Raw genomic sequence first — 15,322 nt, 5'->3', positions numbered from 1 at the left:
AGATAAAAAATAGGGACATCCTAAGGAAAAGTGGGACATGCCGGGATCAGTCAGAAACTGGGATGGCTTCTGTAGATCCAGGACTGTCCCTGGAAAATAGGGACACTTGGAGGATCATGGTTTCCCTACATCTTGCTTCATACCACTCACTTCATTCTTCCTGCCTAAATATTCTGCTTCTCCTAAGCAATTTGCCGTGCAGAGACTTTTAGCTGTGTCCTAGCCTCAGTTAGCTTTCCTTTCCCTTCTGCCTTTCTCAGACCTCCCTCTCTCTCTTCCTTGCCAACCCTCCATCTTCTACCACCAGCCCCACCAGATACTCACATCTCTCAGGTTGAAAGTTATCTCCAGATTGCTCCAGAAATTATCTGAGAAGGCTGGATACATATCCAAGACTTCCAGGAGGTCCTCGCGCTGGATTTTATGCAAGTCGCAGTAGGTGAGGGCTCGGACATCTGCATTGGATTTCCCAGGCCTGGCATAGAGGCTGATCGGTTCCCCAAATATGTCATTCTTCCCTGCACAACGTAGGAAATCCTGTTAGAATGCAACAACTTTCCTGCTATTCTGGGAGAGAGACCAACAGTCCACTCAACTTGCAAGTGTGTTAGCGATGATGGAAGTGTTACAAAAATGGGCTGTGGGGCCCATAGATTTTGGCTCTGAGGTCCAGCCCTAGCTGCACCTCTGGATTTTACAGGGGGAGGAGAACCTCCACAGCAGAGCTATTCTTTCCTCTGGGTGGAAATGGGGAATATAACAGCTCCCTCTTCTGGTTTCAATGTCCAATATTAAGTCGCTGCTGGGAAACACTCAGAGGTTGGATTAGATCGCCCCTCATGACCCCTTCCAATTCTACAGTTCTAAGTTTTTAAGTAATTTTTCCTTAAGAATATCTTAAAAATCACACAGAGAATGTAAATCTCCTGACAGATATAGAACCTTGAAAACAAAGAAAGCGTATAGCAAATTTTGTCTGCATAAAAAAAAAAGGGGGGGGGAGTAGAATAACAAAAATGAAATGTGTACAGATTAACAAACTGTAATACAGCACAATGGGAAAAAGTCTAATTTTTATGGTGTGTCTACGTTGGGTATGTATGTAGGTACTGTATGTATTGTATGTATGGTATATTGAAGTGTATTGTTTAAGTTTTATGTAAATTGATGTATAATAAAGACTATTTACAAAACAATTCTACAGTTCTATGATTCTATGCAATAAAGACTATTTACAAAACAATTCTACCGTTCTATGATTGTACACAATTTGCCGCGGCTGCCCGAGGGCAACTGCTGCTGCCTACAAATGAACAGGCCTTCCAGCCCACCCTTCCCAGAGAGAATTCTTTTACCTAGGATGGCCACCACAATGTCCTCCTTGAGGATCTCGATGGAGCCTCGCGAGATGAAATAGAGAGTGGTGAGGACATCTCCATAATGTACCAGTGTATCCCCAGGTGGCGCATGGGTTGTCTTGAACTTCATGGCCAAGGCCCGCAGGCAGCCTTTGCTGGCTCCTCGGAAGGCCTTGCAGTTTTGGAGCAGGGTGCGGTTGAGATGGAGGCAGATATCAGCTTGCAGGCAGTCGGGGAAGCCTTTCAGCACCTGAGTGGGAATGAAAGCAGGCCTATGTGAGTGGGTGGGATCTATGAAAGGGGATGCTGTCTCTCTCTTCTCACTGCTCCATCTTATCCCACAACCATGCCCTGTGCAGGAATTGATTCAACTTGCAGTATATAAACGGATAAAATTAAGGTGGAAGCCTGTTTTTGAAATGCTGATCTGTAATGAACTAAGGCAGAAGATATGCGAGTGGCGCTGTGGGTTAAACCACAGAGCCTAGGACTTGCTGATCAGAAGGTCAGCGGTTCGAATCCCCACAACGGGGTGAGCTCCCGTTGCTCGGTCCCTGCTCCTGCCAACCTAGCTGTTCGAAAGCACGTCAAAGTGCAAGTAGATAAATAGGTACCGCTCCGGCGAGAAGGTAAACGGTGTTTCCGTGCGCTGCTCTAGTTCGCCAGAAGCGGCTTAGTCATGCTGGCCACATGACCCGGAAGCTGTACGCCGGCTCCCTCAGCCTATAGAGCGAGATGAGGGCCACAACCCCAGAGTCGGCCATGACTGGACCTAATGGTCAGGGGTCCCTTTACCTTTAATGAACTAAGGCAAAGGCTTTTCATGAGCTCACAGAGACATTCCCATACTGTTCTGCTGAGGCACAGGCCAAATGTTGTTTGCTTGCCAATCATCTGTCTTTTTATATTCTCTTCCTACACCCCTAGATTTCCAGCTTTTGATCAAAATGTTTCTTCAGAGAAGAAATAAATGAAGCAAAGGTGGGTTACCTGATAGCCATTATGAAGGAATTTGACTTAGCTGCTGTTATAAGAAAAAACTGCTCCTTTTCCCTTATGGGGTAGTGAAGAGCCCATATAGAGTCCTTATGTAGATTATTGGTAGGAGAAAATAACAGAGGCCAACCAGAGAATATTGAGAAGCAAAACAGCTAGTAAGCATGGTCTTTATTAAACTGTTGTAACAGGGTGCTCATCCCCCCTTGCAAGAGAGAGGAGGAACCCAGAACAACAGTATGCAAGCCCTTATATAGACTTGAAATTGCCACCCTGTAGCTCAAGACCACCCCCAATACATCATACATACATAATAGAAGGGGCAGTCTACAGCAGAATCCTGTCTGGCAGCAAACCTGTTAATGGGTTTACCTGGTCAGCCTGGCCCTTCTATTGTGATGATAAATATTTAATTCCTGAGTCCAGGTCACAGGCTCACCGTATTCATACCCAAATGTGCCCTTAAGGCAGGATTTGTGAGCACAGAGACAATGGAGAGGCTTTTCCCATTTCCATCCAAACTGCAGAGGAATGTTTGAGGTCACTGAAAGAGTCAAAATGGCTTTAGGACTGTTCCTGTACTGTTTCAGACATGTGGTTTATATATTTATGTATGTGTTTGCCTGGTACATTTATTAACATTTATTTTATATCTTAGACCTTATAATTCTCATAACAGCTGCCCTGGAGTATTTGTACGGATCTTGCTTGAAAGGATAGGTACATATTATACGGGAACATCAATTTTTATGGGCTTTTAAAAGCGGGCTGTTTTTTATTGGTTGTTGTGTATTATATATGGGCATGCATATTTCCCCTGTCTGTTGCATATCTTTCTGTCCATTGGGGATTATAGGACTTGTTCAGCAGGTAGAGCATCAGACTCTTAATACAGTGGTGCCCCGCAAGATGAATGCCTCGCAAGACAGAAAACCCGCAAGACGAAAGGGTTTTCCGTCTGCAGAGGCGCTTCGCAAGACGAATTTCCCTATGGGCTTGCTTCGCAAGACGAAAAATGACGAAAATTTTCGGGTTTTTTTTTTTTGCTCCAAAACCCCTTATTTTGAATCGCTAAGCTGTTAAAAGCATTTTAGCAGCAAAACCGCTAATCCCCCCCCTTAAAAAGCCGTTTTTAGCCCTTTTTTAGCCAATAGCGCTAATAGCGCTACTCCGTCAATGGGCTTGCTTCGCAAGACGAAAAAACCGCAAGACAAAAAGACCCGCAGAACGGATTCTTTTCGTCTTGCGAGGCACCACTGTATCAGGGTTGTCGGTTTGAGTCCCACATCGGGCAAAGGATACCAGCATTGCATGGTCTTTTCCAACTCTACAGATATATGATTCTAACTAGCACTGACTGCCAAGGTTCAACTATCCATTGTGGATGTTAGAAATGGCACATGTCTTGCCTAAAGGCTGGAAAACTAAAAGTAGTAGTAGTAGTAATAATAATAATAATAATAATAATAATAATAATGATGATGATGATGTTATTATTTATACCCGCCCATCTGGCTGGGTTTCCTCAGACACTCTGGGCAGCTTCCATCAGAATATAAAAACATAATAAAACATCAGACATTAAAAACTTCCCGATACAGGGCTGCCTTCAAAACGTCCTTGAGCCTGGAACTTAAGGGCAGGAAAACGTAATTGAGGAATGGAGTCTATATCAATAGGTAGCCATTCCGGAGTGGTTTTTATTTTTTATTAAGGATCACAGAAACAAAGGGGAAAGGGCTGTCTGCCTTAGTTTTCTGCTAATAATTATTTTTGTCTTGTCCTCTTCTGTGCCAAGTTATATTTCTTGCTCATTGCTATGTCTTGTTGCAATGAGTTCCCTCAGACCAAGAACGCACTGCATGAAATTCTTTTTGTGGTTTCAATTTTAATTGTCGCCAACAAATTCCACACACCTTCCAAATCTGTGCTGTCACTCGCTATTTCAGCAAACCAGTTTCTGCAGTATATGGAAAGGGCCCGGCAGCTACAGTTTTACAACTTATTTAATTCTGATAGAGATCTCTGAGCAATATTGACAAAGATGGATGCATATGGTTCATCTTGACAATCCGTGGATTGCAGGGAGAGGGGCATAATTGAGTAGCAAACTGGAATTAAGGTTTTCAGTTTAGTCAGTTTTCCAAGAGTTTGCTTTAAAGCAGTCCTTCCCAACCTGGTGCCTTCTAGGTGTGTACACCCCCCCCCCCGAAAACAACTGCAACAAACACACACAAAACAATCCAGATTAGTTCATTCCAAAAATGCTGCAAAATAAAGTGCAGAGTTATTCTGGCAAATTTAAACATCGCTGCTTTCCCCCACTTAAATCATACATTTGGAAGTCATAACTCAAGGTTTATCCCACAGCTTTATGGGAATGTGGTGGGAATGTAGAGAAGTAAAAAAAAAAAGGGAAATGATATATAATGAATTGCAAAAAAAAAATGTTTAAAATGACATTTGTAAAAAACCCAGAAGCATTTTTGTTAGGGATTGTAGGACAAGACCTGCCAAGTAAAACAAAGAACTTATTTATGTATGCTACAACAGAGGCAAGAGTCTTGATAGCACAAGAATGAGGAAATCCCAACGAAAGAAGAGCAGCAAGAAAAATTGATGAGCTATGCAGAGTTGTCTAAATTGACATACAGCGGTGCCTCGCAAGACGAAAAGAATCCGTTCCGTGAGTCTCTTCGTCTAGCGGTTTTTTCGTCTTGCGAAGCAAGCCCATTAGCGGATTAGCGGATTAGCGCGATTAGCGGTTTAGAGGCTATTAGCGGCTATTAAAGGCTTAAGGGATTAGCGGATTAGCTGCTAAAAGGCTATTAGCAGCTTAGTGCCTTAGAAAAAGGGGGTGGGGAGCGAAACCCCCCCCCCCCCAGGAATCGCAAGACATTTTCGTCTTGCAAAGCAAGCCCATAGCAAATTCGTCCTGCGAAGCACCTCCAAAACGGAAAACCCTTTCGTCTAGCGGGTTTTCCGTCTTGCGAGGCATTCGTCTTGCGGGGCACCACTGTATAAATTGCAGAACAAGGACAACTGTGACTTTAAGGAAGAATGGGAGCTTTTTACAAATTACCTAAAAAGACAACAAAATGAACTGGATTCCTTGGCAGTTTTTGAATAAACACACACAAATTTATTATCTATGTTAGATAGATAATGTAAGGATATGTACAATTTTATAACATGCAGAGAATAATAATCAAAGAGTAGCTGAGGGAAGTCTCTGGTGGGAGGAGGAGGGAGGGAGATAATGTATGCGGTTATATGGTTTGATAATTTGTTATGTTGAAATTGCTATTTTTATTTTTTTTTTAATGCAGTTGGCATTATTACAGGAGATCTCCTTTGCTCCATATTGGCGATGAATGCACTCCTTGTTCCCTCCAGATGTTCTGGACTACAGTTCTAGACAGCCACCCCAACTAGCAAGATTGTGGTATCTGGAGCTGCTGGGATTTGTAGCCCTAAACATTTGAAGTGGGGGCACCAAGTTGGGGAAGGCTGCCTTAGGTTGTAATGTGGAAAGTCACCACCACCACCAAGTGAGAACTGCTCTGCCTTCCTTCAAGGGATGTATAGTGAGGGCTTCCTCTTCAAACGCTACTTTGCGCTTTGCTATTGATCCCCTTCACTCCCTTTCCCAACAGACTAATTAAAATGGATTGAAGTTTATTTAGGCACCATCCTATTCCGTTTTTGCTTAGCAACCAGCCATGTGGAGGAAAAGCTGGATCAATAGGGCTTTGGAGCCTCTTCCTCACACCCAGGAAAAAACAGACCCAGCTTAGAATTATAGCCTTTAGGTTTCCACCTCAATGTCATTCCTTGCGAAGTGGCTCAACAAGGCATGTCTGCTTGACCGGGGGACTCTTAGCATCACCTTAAGGTCCCCTCAAATTATGTATCTCTGGCTAGGATTTGCAGCCACAATGGGAGGATGAAGATGCCTACTTAGTCCTCAGCTCCGGTTTGCTTCCAGCACTATTTATTTTGTTTGTTGCCAATATCCATCTTGTTACGTTTCAAGCCAATTCACACAATCAATGTGTGCGTAGTTAGCATATAGACTGAATAGATCTGGGCCATAGCTGTCAACTTACAGATTTGAAAATAAGGGACCAGCAGCCTCGAAAATAAGGGACCAGCAGCCAAAATAAGGGATTTTGCTTGGCTTATACAGAAATCCACCACTGATGGAGCCATGCTGCTTTGGCTGTGACTGACTGTGTTTTGCAGGGGGTTGGACTAGATGATCCTAAGGGTCTACAACTCCGACCAAAGAAGAGTGGCAGACAAAACTGATGAACGACGTCGAGATGGCAAAACTTACAGGCAGAATTAGAAACCAGGAAGAGGACCTCTTTAATAAAGAATGGGGAAAGTTTATAATTTATTTGAAAAGCTATTGTCAAGAGTTACATACATTGGTAGGATTGACAGAAAACTTGTAGTAGAAATGTGAACTATGGATGGACAAATGATTTATAAAAATAGAGTTATGAAAGGGATGCAGAAGGGGAAATAACTACGTTAAGATGCTGCACTGGTTGGAGGGGATGCTAAGCAGCACGTCGGGGCTGCTGCCATCCTGGTGCGAGGAGTTCCATTGGCTCTTCCCCGCCTGAGAGAGAGGGAGGGAGGGAGAGAGACTCTCGCCCATGCCGCCCGCGAGCCCGGCATGAAGCATTTGCAGCGCTGCCATGGCCGCTGAAGCGCTGCCCTTCTGCGTCCCTCTCCATCCCCTCCTCTTCCTCCTCCCTCAGGCCGCCTCCTCAGCCGCCTCCTCCTCCAGCTTCCCCTGGCAGCGTGGCGGAAGTCTCGCAAGAGAGGGGCTGCCTGCCCGCCCACCACCACCCGTCTCTTCACGACGCACCCCTGAGGGGGAAAAGGGAGAGACGGAGACGCGACAGCTCGTGTGCGCTCTCTCTCTCACGGTGGAGGACCCCGAGCCGCTGCTTCCCTCCCGAGCCGGGAGAGCATGAAACCCGGGAAATTTAAGGGACATCATCAATAAGGGACAGCAGCGGGACACGGATAAGGGATAAGGGAGTTTCCCGCCAAATAAGGGATGGTTGACAGCTATGATCTGGGCTGAGTTCCACACATACTGAAACCATCTTGCATCTTACTTCACACACCATTTCAGACTTTACTACGCTGCTGCCAAACACGATGCTTGCGCAATAGAGGCCGACCAGGTATCAAGGCAGTTTTGTAGGCAAACGGCCTCTGAATTCAGCCTCGATCCATACAAAACACATCATAGGCTTGTCCCTACAATGAGTACAAACGCAACCATTTAAAGGTTTTAGGACACGTGCAGATTCCATTGTTTCCAAACTTCCAATTTACATCCGATAGAAAAACAGTTTAATAAGCCTTTCCTTTGTAACTTAATTTTATTTTATTGATTAAAAAATGGGAGAGCTGCAGTTCGATGAAATGATTTTTAACGGATTGAGTACATGAGTTTTGGTTGATTAACTGATCTGCCAATTTTGCACACAAGATTTATGTTGTAAGACGCATACCTGTAGAAGGGAAGGGTGAACGCTTTCTAAGGTGGTGCTTGCCGTATGCACTTTTTATAAACTTTTGTATTAAATCATGTATAATATATCATATTTAGTATTTTAAATCTTCTGCCCTACAAAAGCTGGAAAGAATTCTAACTGAGTAGGCCATTGGGTCAGTTTTCATCCCAGCTGGCCATTGTAACAACTTTGGAGCTTTAAGAACTAGTTTTTATGGAGTTTGCATTTTTCCTCTTCTTTCCTCCTCTCTTTTTAAATTTTGCCCCATGCCTTTTTATTGTAGGCCTGTCCCTATTGTAGGGACTGTCTTTCTTTCATTTTCTTTCTTTTTTGTTCATTGGTCTGTAAGCTGCCCTGGGGGGGGGGGGTCTTTTTTTGATTGAAGAGCAGCATAAAAATGCTTAAAGCAAATAAGCAAACACAGCGTGGCTTACTTTTTAGTAGACACACGTAGGATTGTACTTTGGATGCTATCGCCAGACTTCTTCATCTTTTAAGGGTCAACAAACGTATCTGATTTGCATGCATAAATGTACAATTTACAACACAGTCCTTCAAGTGGCAATCTCTGAGACCAAGCATTTGCCCCTTAGCTGCCTTGGGGTGCTTTCTCTGAAGTGAAAAAGCAGGGTGGAAATGTAAAGAATTCCTCTTCTCAACACCAAACCACAGAGGACACCCCACCACACACAGTCTTCTGTTTTTGACTGATAAATAAATATTGCTTTATTTTTTTGCTGTCAGACTTGTGAGGATTTTCTGCCCTGGCTGTCAAGTATTACACTTTATCAGAATATACCGTATTTTTCGCTCCATAAGACGCACCTGACCATAAGACCGCAACTAGTTTTTAGAGGAAAAGAAATATTCGGAACGAAACAGTGGATGTATGATTTTTGTGGTTCATGCTGTGGCCACAGACATGTGATTTGACTGTGAGTTTGGGGTAGCCCAATGCAAAAATCCTGAGAATCCATGTGGACCCGTGCTTTGTAACCACGTTTTTGCGACATTGCATGATCTGCTTTTCGCCCATGGGCAATTCGGCTCCAGGGACCATGCATTTGCTCCATAAGACGCATAGACATTTCCCCTTACTTTTTAGGAAGAAAAAAGTGTGTCTTATGGAGCGAAAAATATGGTACTTTATGAGATCTTTGGGAGGCAGACTGGACAGCCAAGGAGTTCCGGCCAATCTTGTGAAGGAAGGAACCCGGGTAAAATCCAGGTGTATTCTGAAATTTGCAGAAACCTATCTACCTAGCTTAGGCTGTCTATTGAGCTGTCCAGTTACATAGCTAACAATCTCTCATCTCCAAGGTTGCTACACAACCTACATCATCTCTGACTCACCGCATTCATGTCGATTCCATTGGTGTAGGACCAAGCATGCTGGAAATACTCCTCAAGCCGCTGGCGCAGCGGGTTCGGGATTTGGTGGAAGCGGATGAATTCCTTCACCCTCAGCATCTGGGTATGGTAGCGAGCCGTGCCCGAGTACAGGCGCTGTATGATGGCAGAGACATTGCCAAAAATGCTGGCGTACATGAGAGCTGAAACAAGAGGACATGGGTAAGCGTTAAGGGGCGAAGGGACCATTCTTTGGGATGGTGGTACCCGAGTGTGAAGTGTTTGAGCCCCACCTCAACATGCATTATAGGCATGTATTGCCTACAATATTTTACTGATGACACTGCCCTGAGCGCTCACAGATTCATCAGGAGATCACTTGTGAACACTAAGAGAGATGGTGGATCATTTTTTTAAAGATTGAAGTACTCAGTGTTCATGTTTGTTTGGGAGCCATGCTGCCTGATCTGGAAGCCTAAACCAAGGGTAACCAACTTCCACCATCTCAATTCGAAAATGTCTACTATTAACGTAAGGCAGAGCTGCAAAACCTGTTCCCCTCCAGATGTTGTCGAAGCCCCATCCAGCATAACCAATGGTCAGGGATGATGGACCCTGTAGCCCTATAACATCTGGAGAGTACTGGCTACTTCTGCACCAAAGTTTAATCACAGATGTTTGGAGAGAGTTCTTGGTCCCTTGTTCATCACCAAAAGGGAAAGGGGAGGGGGGAAAGGGCACATATTTGCATAACAATTGCTATGTGTAGATATAAAGGTAAAGGTAAAGGGACCCCTGACCATTAGGTCCAATTGTGACCGACTCTGGGGTTGCGGCGCTCAACTTGCTTTATTGGCCGACGGAGCCGGCGTACAGCTTCCGGGTCATGTGGCCAGCATGACTAAGCTGCTTCTGGCGAATCAGAGCAGCGCACAGAAACGGCATTTACCTTCCCGCCGGAGCGGTACCTATTTATCTACTTGCACTTTGACGTGCTTCCGAACTGCTAGGTTGGCAGGAGCAGGGACCGAGCAGCGGGAGCTCACCCCGTCACGGGGATTCGAACCGCGACCTTCTGATCGGCAAGTCCTAGGCTCTGTGGTTTAACCCACAGCGCCACCCGTGTCCCATGTGTAGATATATGCATATGCTAATTCAGAAATCTTTTTTGCCTGGCTGGGATAAGTCCTTAACTTCTTACAGTGACTCTTGATTTCCCAGATGGAAAGTCTACTGGGAGCAGGTAAAATTTATATTCAGAAAGGAATGTGACCCAGGCAGGAAAATCCTCCGTCACCCCTGGGTCAAGGGAAGGGCTCAGAAGCACTTACACCCAATCAGCATGACACAGATGGAGAAGATCTTCTCGGAGTTGGTGTTGGGGGAGACATTGCCAAAGCCCACGCTGGTGAGGCTACTGAAGGTGAAGTATAGGGCTGTCACGTATTTGTCCTTGATGGAGGGGCCAGAAGAGAGGTCGCTGTCGTTGTAGCGCTTGCCGATCTGGTCGCCAAGGTTGTCCAGCCACCCAATCTTATGCTCCATGTAGGGCCGCTCCACGTTGCCAATGGCGTACCAGATGCAGGCTAGCCAGTGGGCGATGAGGGCAAAAGTGCACATGAGCAGGAAGAGCACAGCGGCCCCGTACTCGGAATAGCGGTCCAGCTTGCGGGCAACTCTCACCAGGCGCAAGAGTCGCGCTGTCTTCAGCAACCCTATCAAGGTGGTTGTCTGGAGAAGGGATGAAGAAAGAAAGAAAGAAGGGTAACAAGACATTTGAACACTGTAATGGTTCTAGGGGTTGCTCGTGCGTAAATCGGCGCCACACCTGGGTGGGTTGCCTGATTGAACCCTTTCTGTCTGGACAGCCACTCACCCGTGGCTGTCTCAATCGCTGGCAGAATCCGTCAGTGGGCGTTTCTTGAACTTCTTCCAGCATAAAAGTTCTTTGACGCCTAGTCGCCGCCTACTTTCCCTGAGTGGAAGCCTTCTGCGCAGGGAGGGTGTGGGCATCGGAGGACCCGTGCTCTCCCCGCTGGTCCCCGGCGAGGAGTCCTGGAGCCACCTCTCCGCTTCCCCCATCTGCCCCCCTCCTCCACTGGTGCTACGCTGATTTCCTTCCCCAGAAGATGTGCTGCTTCTCTCCCTCCCGGGACGCTCTCCGGAATCCCTCTGGAGCCCTCCCTCTCCCTCTGGCTCCGATGGCAGTTCCCTGACAAACACTATTTGCAATTAAAAAAGTGTGAGAGTGACAGGAAGGTGTTGAATCTGAAAACTGTAATGCAAGAAGCACCATGACTACACCAAAACAGAAACCATTACTTTAGAAGAATGGCAGGTGAAGATGTTGGAGTTTTTGGAGCTGGCTGACCTGACTGGAAGAATCCGCAATCAGAAAGGAGTACCAAGAAGATTGGAAGAAATTTAAAGACTATTTAGTTAAATATTGTAATATAAGATAATTAGAAGATACTTGAAAGTATCTGATAGGCCTAGGACTGAAACAAGAACGTTGTATAGTAATATGGATTTAAGTTAAAAAAGAAAAGAGATGAAGGTAGTTAGTTACAGGAGTTAATTATATTAGAAAGAGGATTTTGGGGAACTGTTACAAAGGAGGTACAATGAAATTCAGTTGGGGGGAATTGCGAAGTCAGACTACAATGAAAGTCAACTTGGATTTTGGAAGTACTGTTTATATTCTTTTTTCTTTTTCTTTTAGTATTGTAAGATGTTTTGTTTTATGTTTTTCATATGTTATACTTGTTATAAATGTGGAAAATTAATTTAAAAAAATTGAAAACCCCCCAGAAACCATTACTCTACAGTCACTGTGGTGTTTTCTTTCTCCTAAAGTGAAGTGTATTATAAGCTCCACTTCATTTATTTCCCCTCCATTTCTTAATGCACCTGTGTGCAGACTTTATTATGATACTCCTTGAACCCCAAATCTACACTTTTGGGAGTTTTAGGGCTCTTTCCAACAGGGGAAAAACCACACACAACAACCATGGATAAACTTACATTTTTTAAAAATGGTGCCAGATTTTCACTGAATTCTGGTCTTTCTGCCTGAAACCATTTACAGGTTCCAGAGGTCCCCAAAGGCTTTGCTACTCCTATCCATAGACCATAGGACCGCACTCCTGACCTCCTGCCGGACACACTGCCGTGTTTAGCTGGAGGGAGATGGGGAAGGGCAAAGCAGGGGTGGAGCCAACCCAGTACTCCTGCTGCTGTGCCCACACCATGCTGACCTCCCCTCATTTTAGCCCCTCCCCCTCGTCCTCCAGGTAAGCAGAGCAGTGTGGATGATTGGAAGCCGCTTTGTTCTACTGATATACAGTGGTGCCTTGCAAGACGAAAAGAATCCGTTCCGTGAGTCTCTTCGTCTAGCGGTTTTTTCGTCTTGCGAAGCAAGCCCATTAGCGGATTAGCGCTATTAGCGGCTATTAAAGGCTTAAGGGATTAGCGGATTAGCTGCTAAAAGGCTATTAGCAGCTTAGTGCCTTAGAAAAAGGGGGTGGGGAGCGAAAAAAAAACCCCAGGAATCGCAAGACATTTTCGTCTTGCGAAGCAAGCCCATAGCAAATTCGTCCTGTGAAGCACCTCCAAAACGGAAAACCCTTTCGTCTAGCGGGTTTTCCGTCTTGCGAGGCATTCGTCTTGCGGGGCACCACTGTAACTGGCATGTAACTTTGGGAACAGGATACCTGGAAATTTGCATTCTCCTGCATATAGGGCTGCCCAAACCTTGCTCCCAAACCTTGTGTCGGATTCCCCCCACCAAAGTGAAGTGAAGTAGGTGGCTAACAGGATAAGCGCCTTCTTTCTCAATAGAGAAAGAAGGTCCCCCCCTCCCCACTTGTGGAATGCCTCTCTGGCCATTCTGGCACCAGGGGAAAACTTCTGTCATTATCTCAGGCCTTTAAAAACCGACATACAGTGGTACCTCGGGTTAAGTACTTAATTCGTCCGTTCTTAACCTGAAACTGTTCTTAACCTGAAGCACCACTTTAGCCAATGGGGCCTCCTGCTGCCGCCGCACCACCGAAGCACGATTTTTGTTCTCATCCTGAAGCAAAGTTCTTAACCCAAGGTACTATTTTGGGGTTAGCGGAGTCTGTAACCTGAAGCGTATGTAACCTGAGGTACCACTGTACCTGTTTTTGCCATTTTGTAATTATTTTCTCATCTGGTTTTGCTCTCCTCTCTATTGCAAACATTTAGGCTGCAAGTTATGGTGTTGATATTCAGCTATTGGACCTGCGCTTTAATTTTATCATGTCATTTTATGTTTTTGAGCCCCTTAGAGAAAAAAAATGTCATTGGATGGCCTTATATAAATATAGCTAGTTGGCAGCAGAGCATTCCTCAGCATGGTGGCAGCGGCAAGTGAAGTTGTGCATTGACCATCAATTCCAAAGCCCTATTTTCCCATGCTGGCCAGGGCAGGAAATGGGGACCTGTCATTTTTTTGTCCCAATGGATCTCTGCTTTGTAAAATTTCCCCCTTGAAACCACTGGGGGATGAGGGATTAACTCTACCATCTCCAAGTTGGAATTGCTGGTGATGAGACCAACCTGTGGCCTCTCAGATGAATGAAGGCAGTTTGGTCCTGTCTCTGCCCCATCCCCAGAGTGCCTTGTTCCAGCGTCTAATGCCAGCTCTTGCTGATAAAGACACAATATGTGGAGGCTGCACAATGTTATTTGTATGAGGATATCAGGAACCTCCATGTGTCTCCTCACTTGTGAAGCTCTTCTCCATTGGAAGAGAGGCACTCCTGCCACATCCTATTCCCCTCCAGCCAATGGATCTGGGAATTTGGATTGCTGTATAGTATGTATTTAAGGACACTAGGCTTGCCGATCAGAAGGTCAGCGGTTCGAATCCCCGCGACGGGGTGAGTTCCCGTTGCTCGGTCCCTGCTTCTGCCAACCTAGCAGTTCGAAAGCACGTCAAAGTGCAAGTAGATAAATAGGTACCACTCCGGCAGGAAGGTAAATGGCTGCTCTGGTTTGCCAGAAGCGGCTTAGTCATGCTGGCCACATGACCCGGAAGCTGTAGGCTGGCTCCCTCGGCCAATAAAGCGAGATAAGCGCCGCAACCCTAGAGTCGGCCACGACTGGACCTAACGGTCAGGGGTCCCTGTACCTTTACCTTTACAATATGTGATTACGGTGGTGAGAGTTTTATATGCCCAAAGATAGAAAGACTCATCGTTACCAACCATGGAGGAATGGTTACTGAAATTATTAGGCTTAGCTGAGATGGCAAGAATGGCATGTTTAATCAAAGAAAAGTCATTGTCAACATTTACTAAAGATTGGAAACCTCTCACAGACTTTTTGCGTGAAAAAGAAAAATAAATAATGGTATTTGGGTTTGAAGGCTGAAGATAATGTTGGTTTATAGAAAGTAGTCTTGCTGGGTGTTATATTGGAGTGGATGTGTTGAATAATGTTTATATACAGCTGATAGACAAAGAATCTTTAGTTTCTTTCTTTCTCTCTTTAAATCCTTCTTCTATCTCTATCTCTATTTCTATCTCTTTCTCTTTCTCCCCACCTTTTTTTCTTTCTTTTCCTCTGGATCTATGTTTTATCTACATTATTGTTTTAGTCTGGACAAAAAAGATATTTGATAATAATCTTTGTAAATAATATTTTTTACAAAATCTAATAAAATTTATTTTAAAAAGTAAAGAACAGTGGTACCTCGGTTAACTACTTAATTCGTTCCGGAGGTCCATTCTTAACCTGAAACTGTTCTTAACCTGAGGTACCACTTTAGCTAATGGGGCCTCCTGCTGCCGCTGCGCCACCGGAGCACGATTTCTGTTCTCATCCTAAGCAAAGTTCTTAACCTGAAGCACTATTTCTGGGTTAGCGGAGTGTGTAACCTGAAGCGTATGTAACCTGAAGCGTATGTAACCTGAGGTACCACTGTAAGTGTGTTAGGTGCCCTTCACGCTGAAGCCTAGAGAACTCTTGACAAACAAGAGCTCCTTTCCACACAAGATTTCTGTGATCCCCCTAAAGATCCACGGGGGATATGTGTACAGCCAGCTC

General features: G+C 45.0%; 1 protein-coding gene across 4 annotated transcripts in view; it reads right to left on the bottom strand.

Moving 5' to 3' along the window:
* KCNH6 (potassium voltage-gated channel subfamily H member 6) overlaps positions 1–15,322 on the bottom strand; it is a 119,323-nt gene that overhangs the window by 11,666 nt on the left and 92,335 nt on the right. For all 4 annotated transcript variants that reach the window (XM_083407477.1, XM_083407480.1, XM_083407478.1 and 1 more), the window contains 4 exons: positions 10,579–10,978; positions 9,251–9,450; positions 1,356–1,608; positions 325–518 (listed from right to left, as the gene is read on the bottom strand). In XM_083407477.1, the coding sequence (XP_083263603.1) occupies positions 325–518; positions 1,356–1,608; positions 9,251–9,450; positions 10,579–10,978 (1,047 nt within the window). The remainder of the gene's footprint in view (positions 1–324; positions 519–1,355; positions 1,609–9,250; positions 9,451–10,578; positions 10,979–15,322) is intronic.

The sequence above is a fragment of the Podarcis tiliguerta genome (genome assembly GCF_965153285.1).
Source record: "Podarcis tiliguerta genome assembly, chromosome: 13".
Taxonomy (NCBI): domain Eukaryota; kingdom Metazoa; phylum Chordata; class Lepidosauria; order Squamata; family Lacertidae; genus Podarcis; species Podarcis tiliguerta.
Note: the sequence above shows the minus strand (reverse complement) of the source record. Positions and strands in the feature narration are given on the sequence as shown.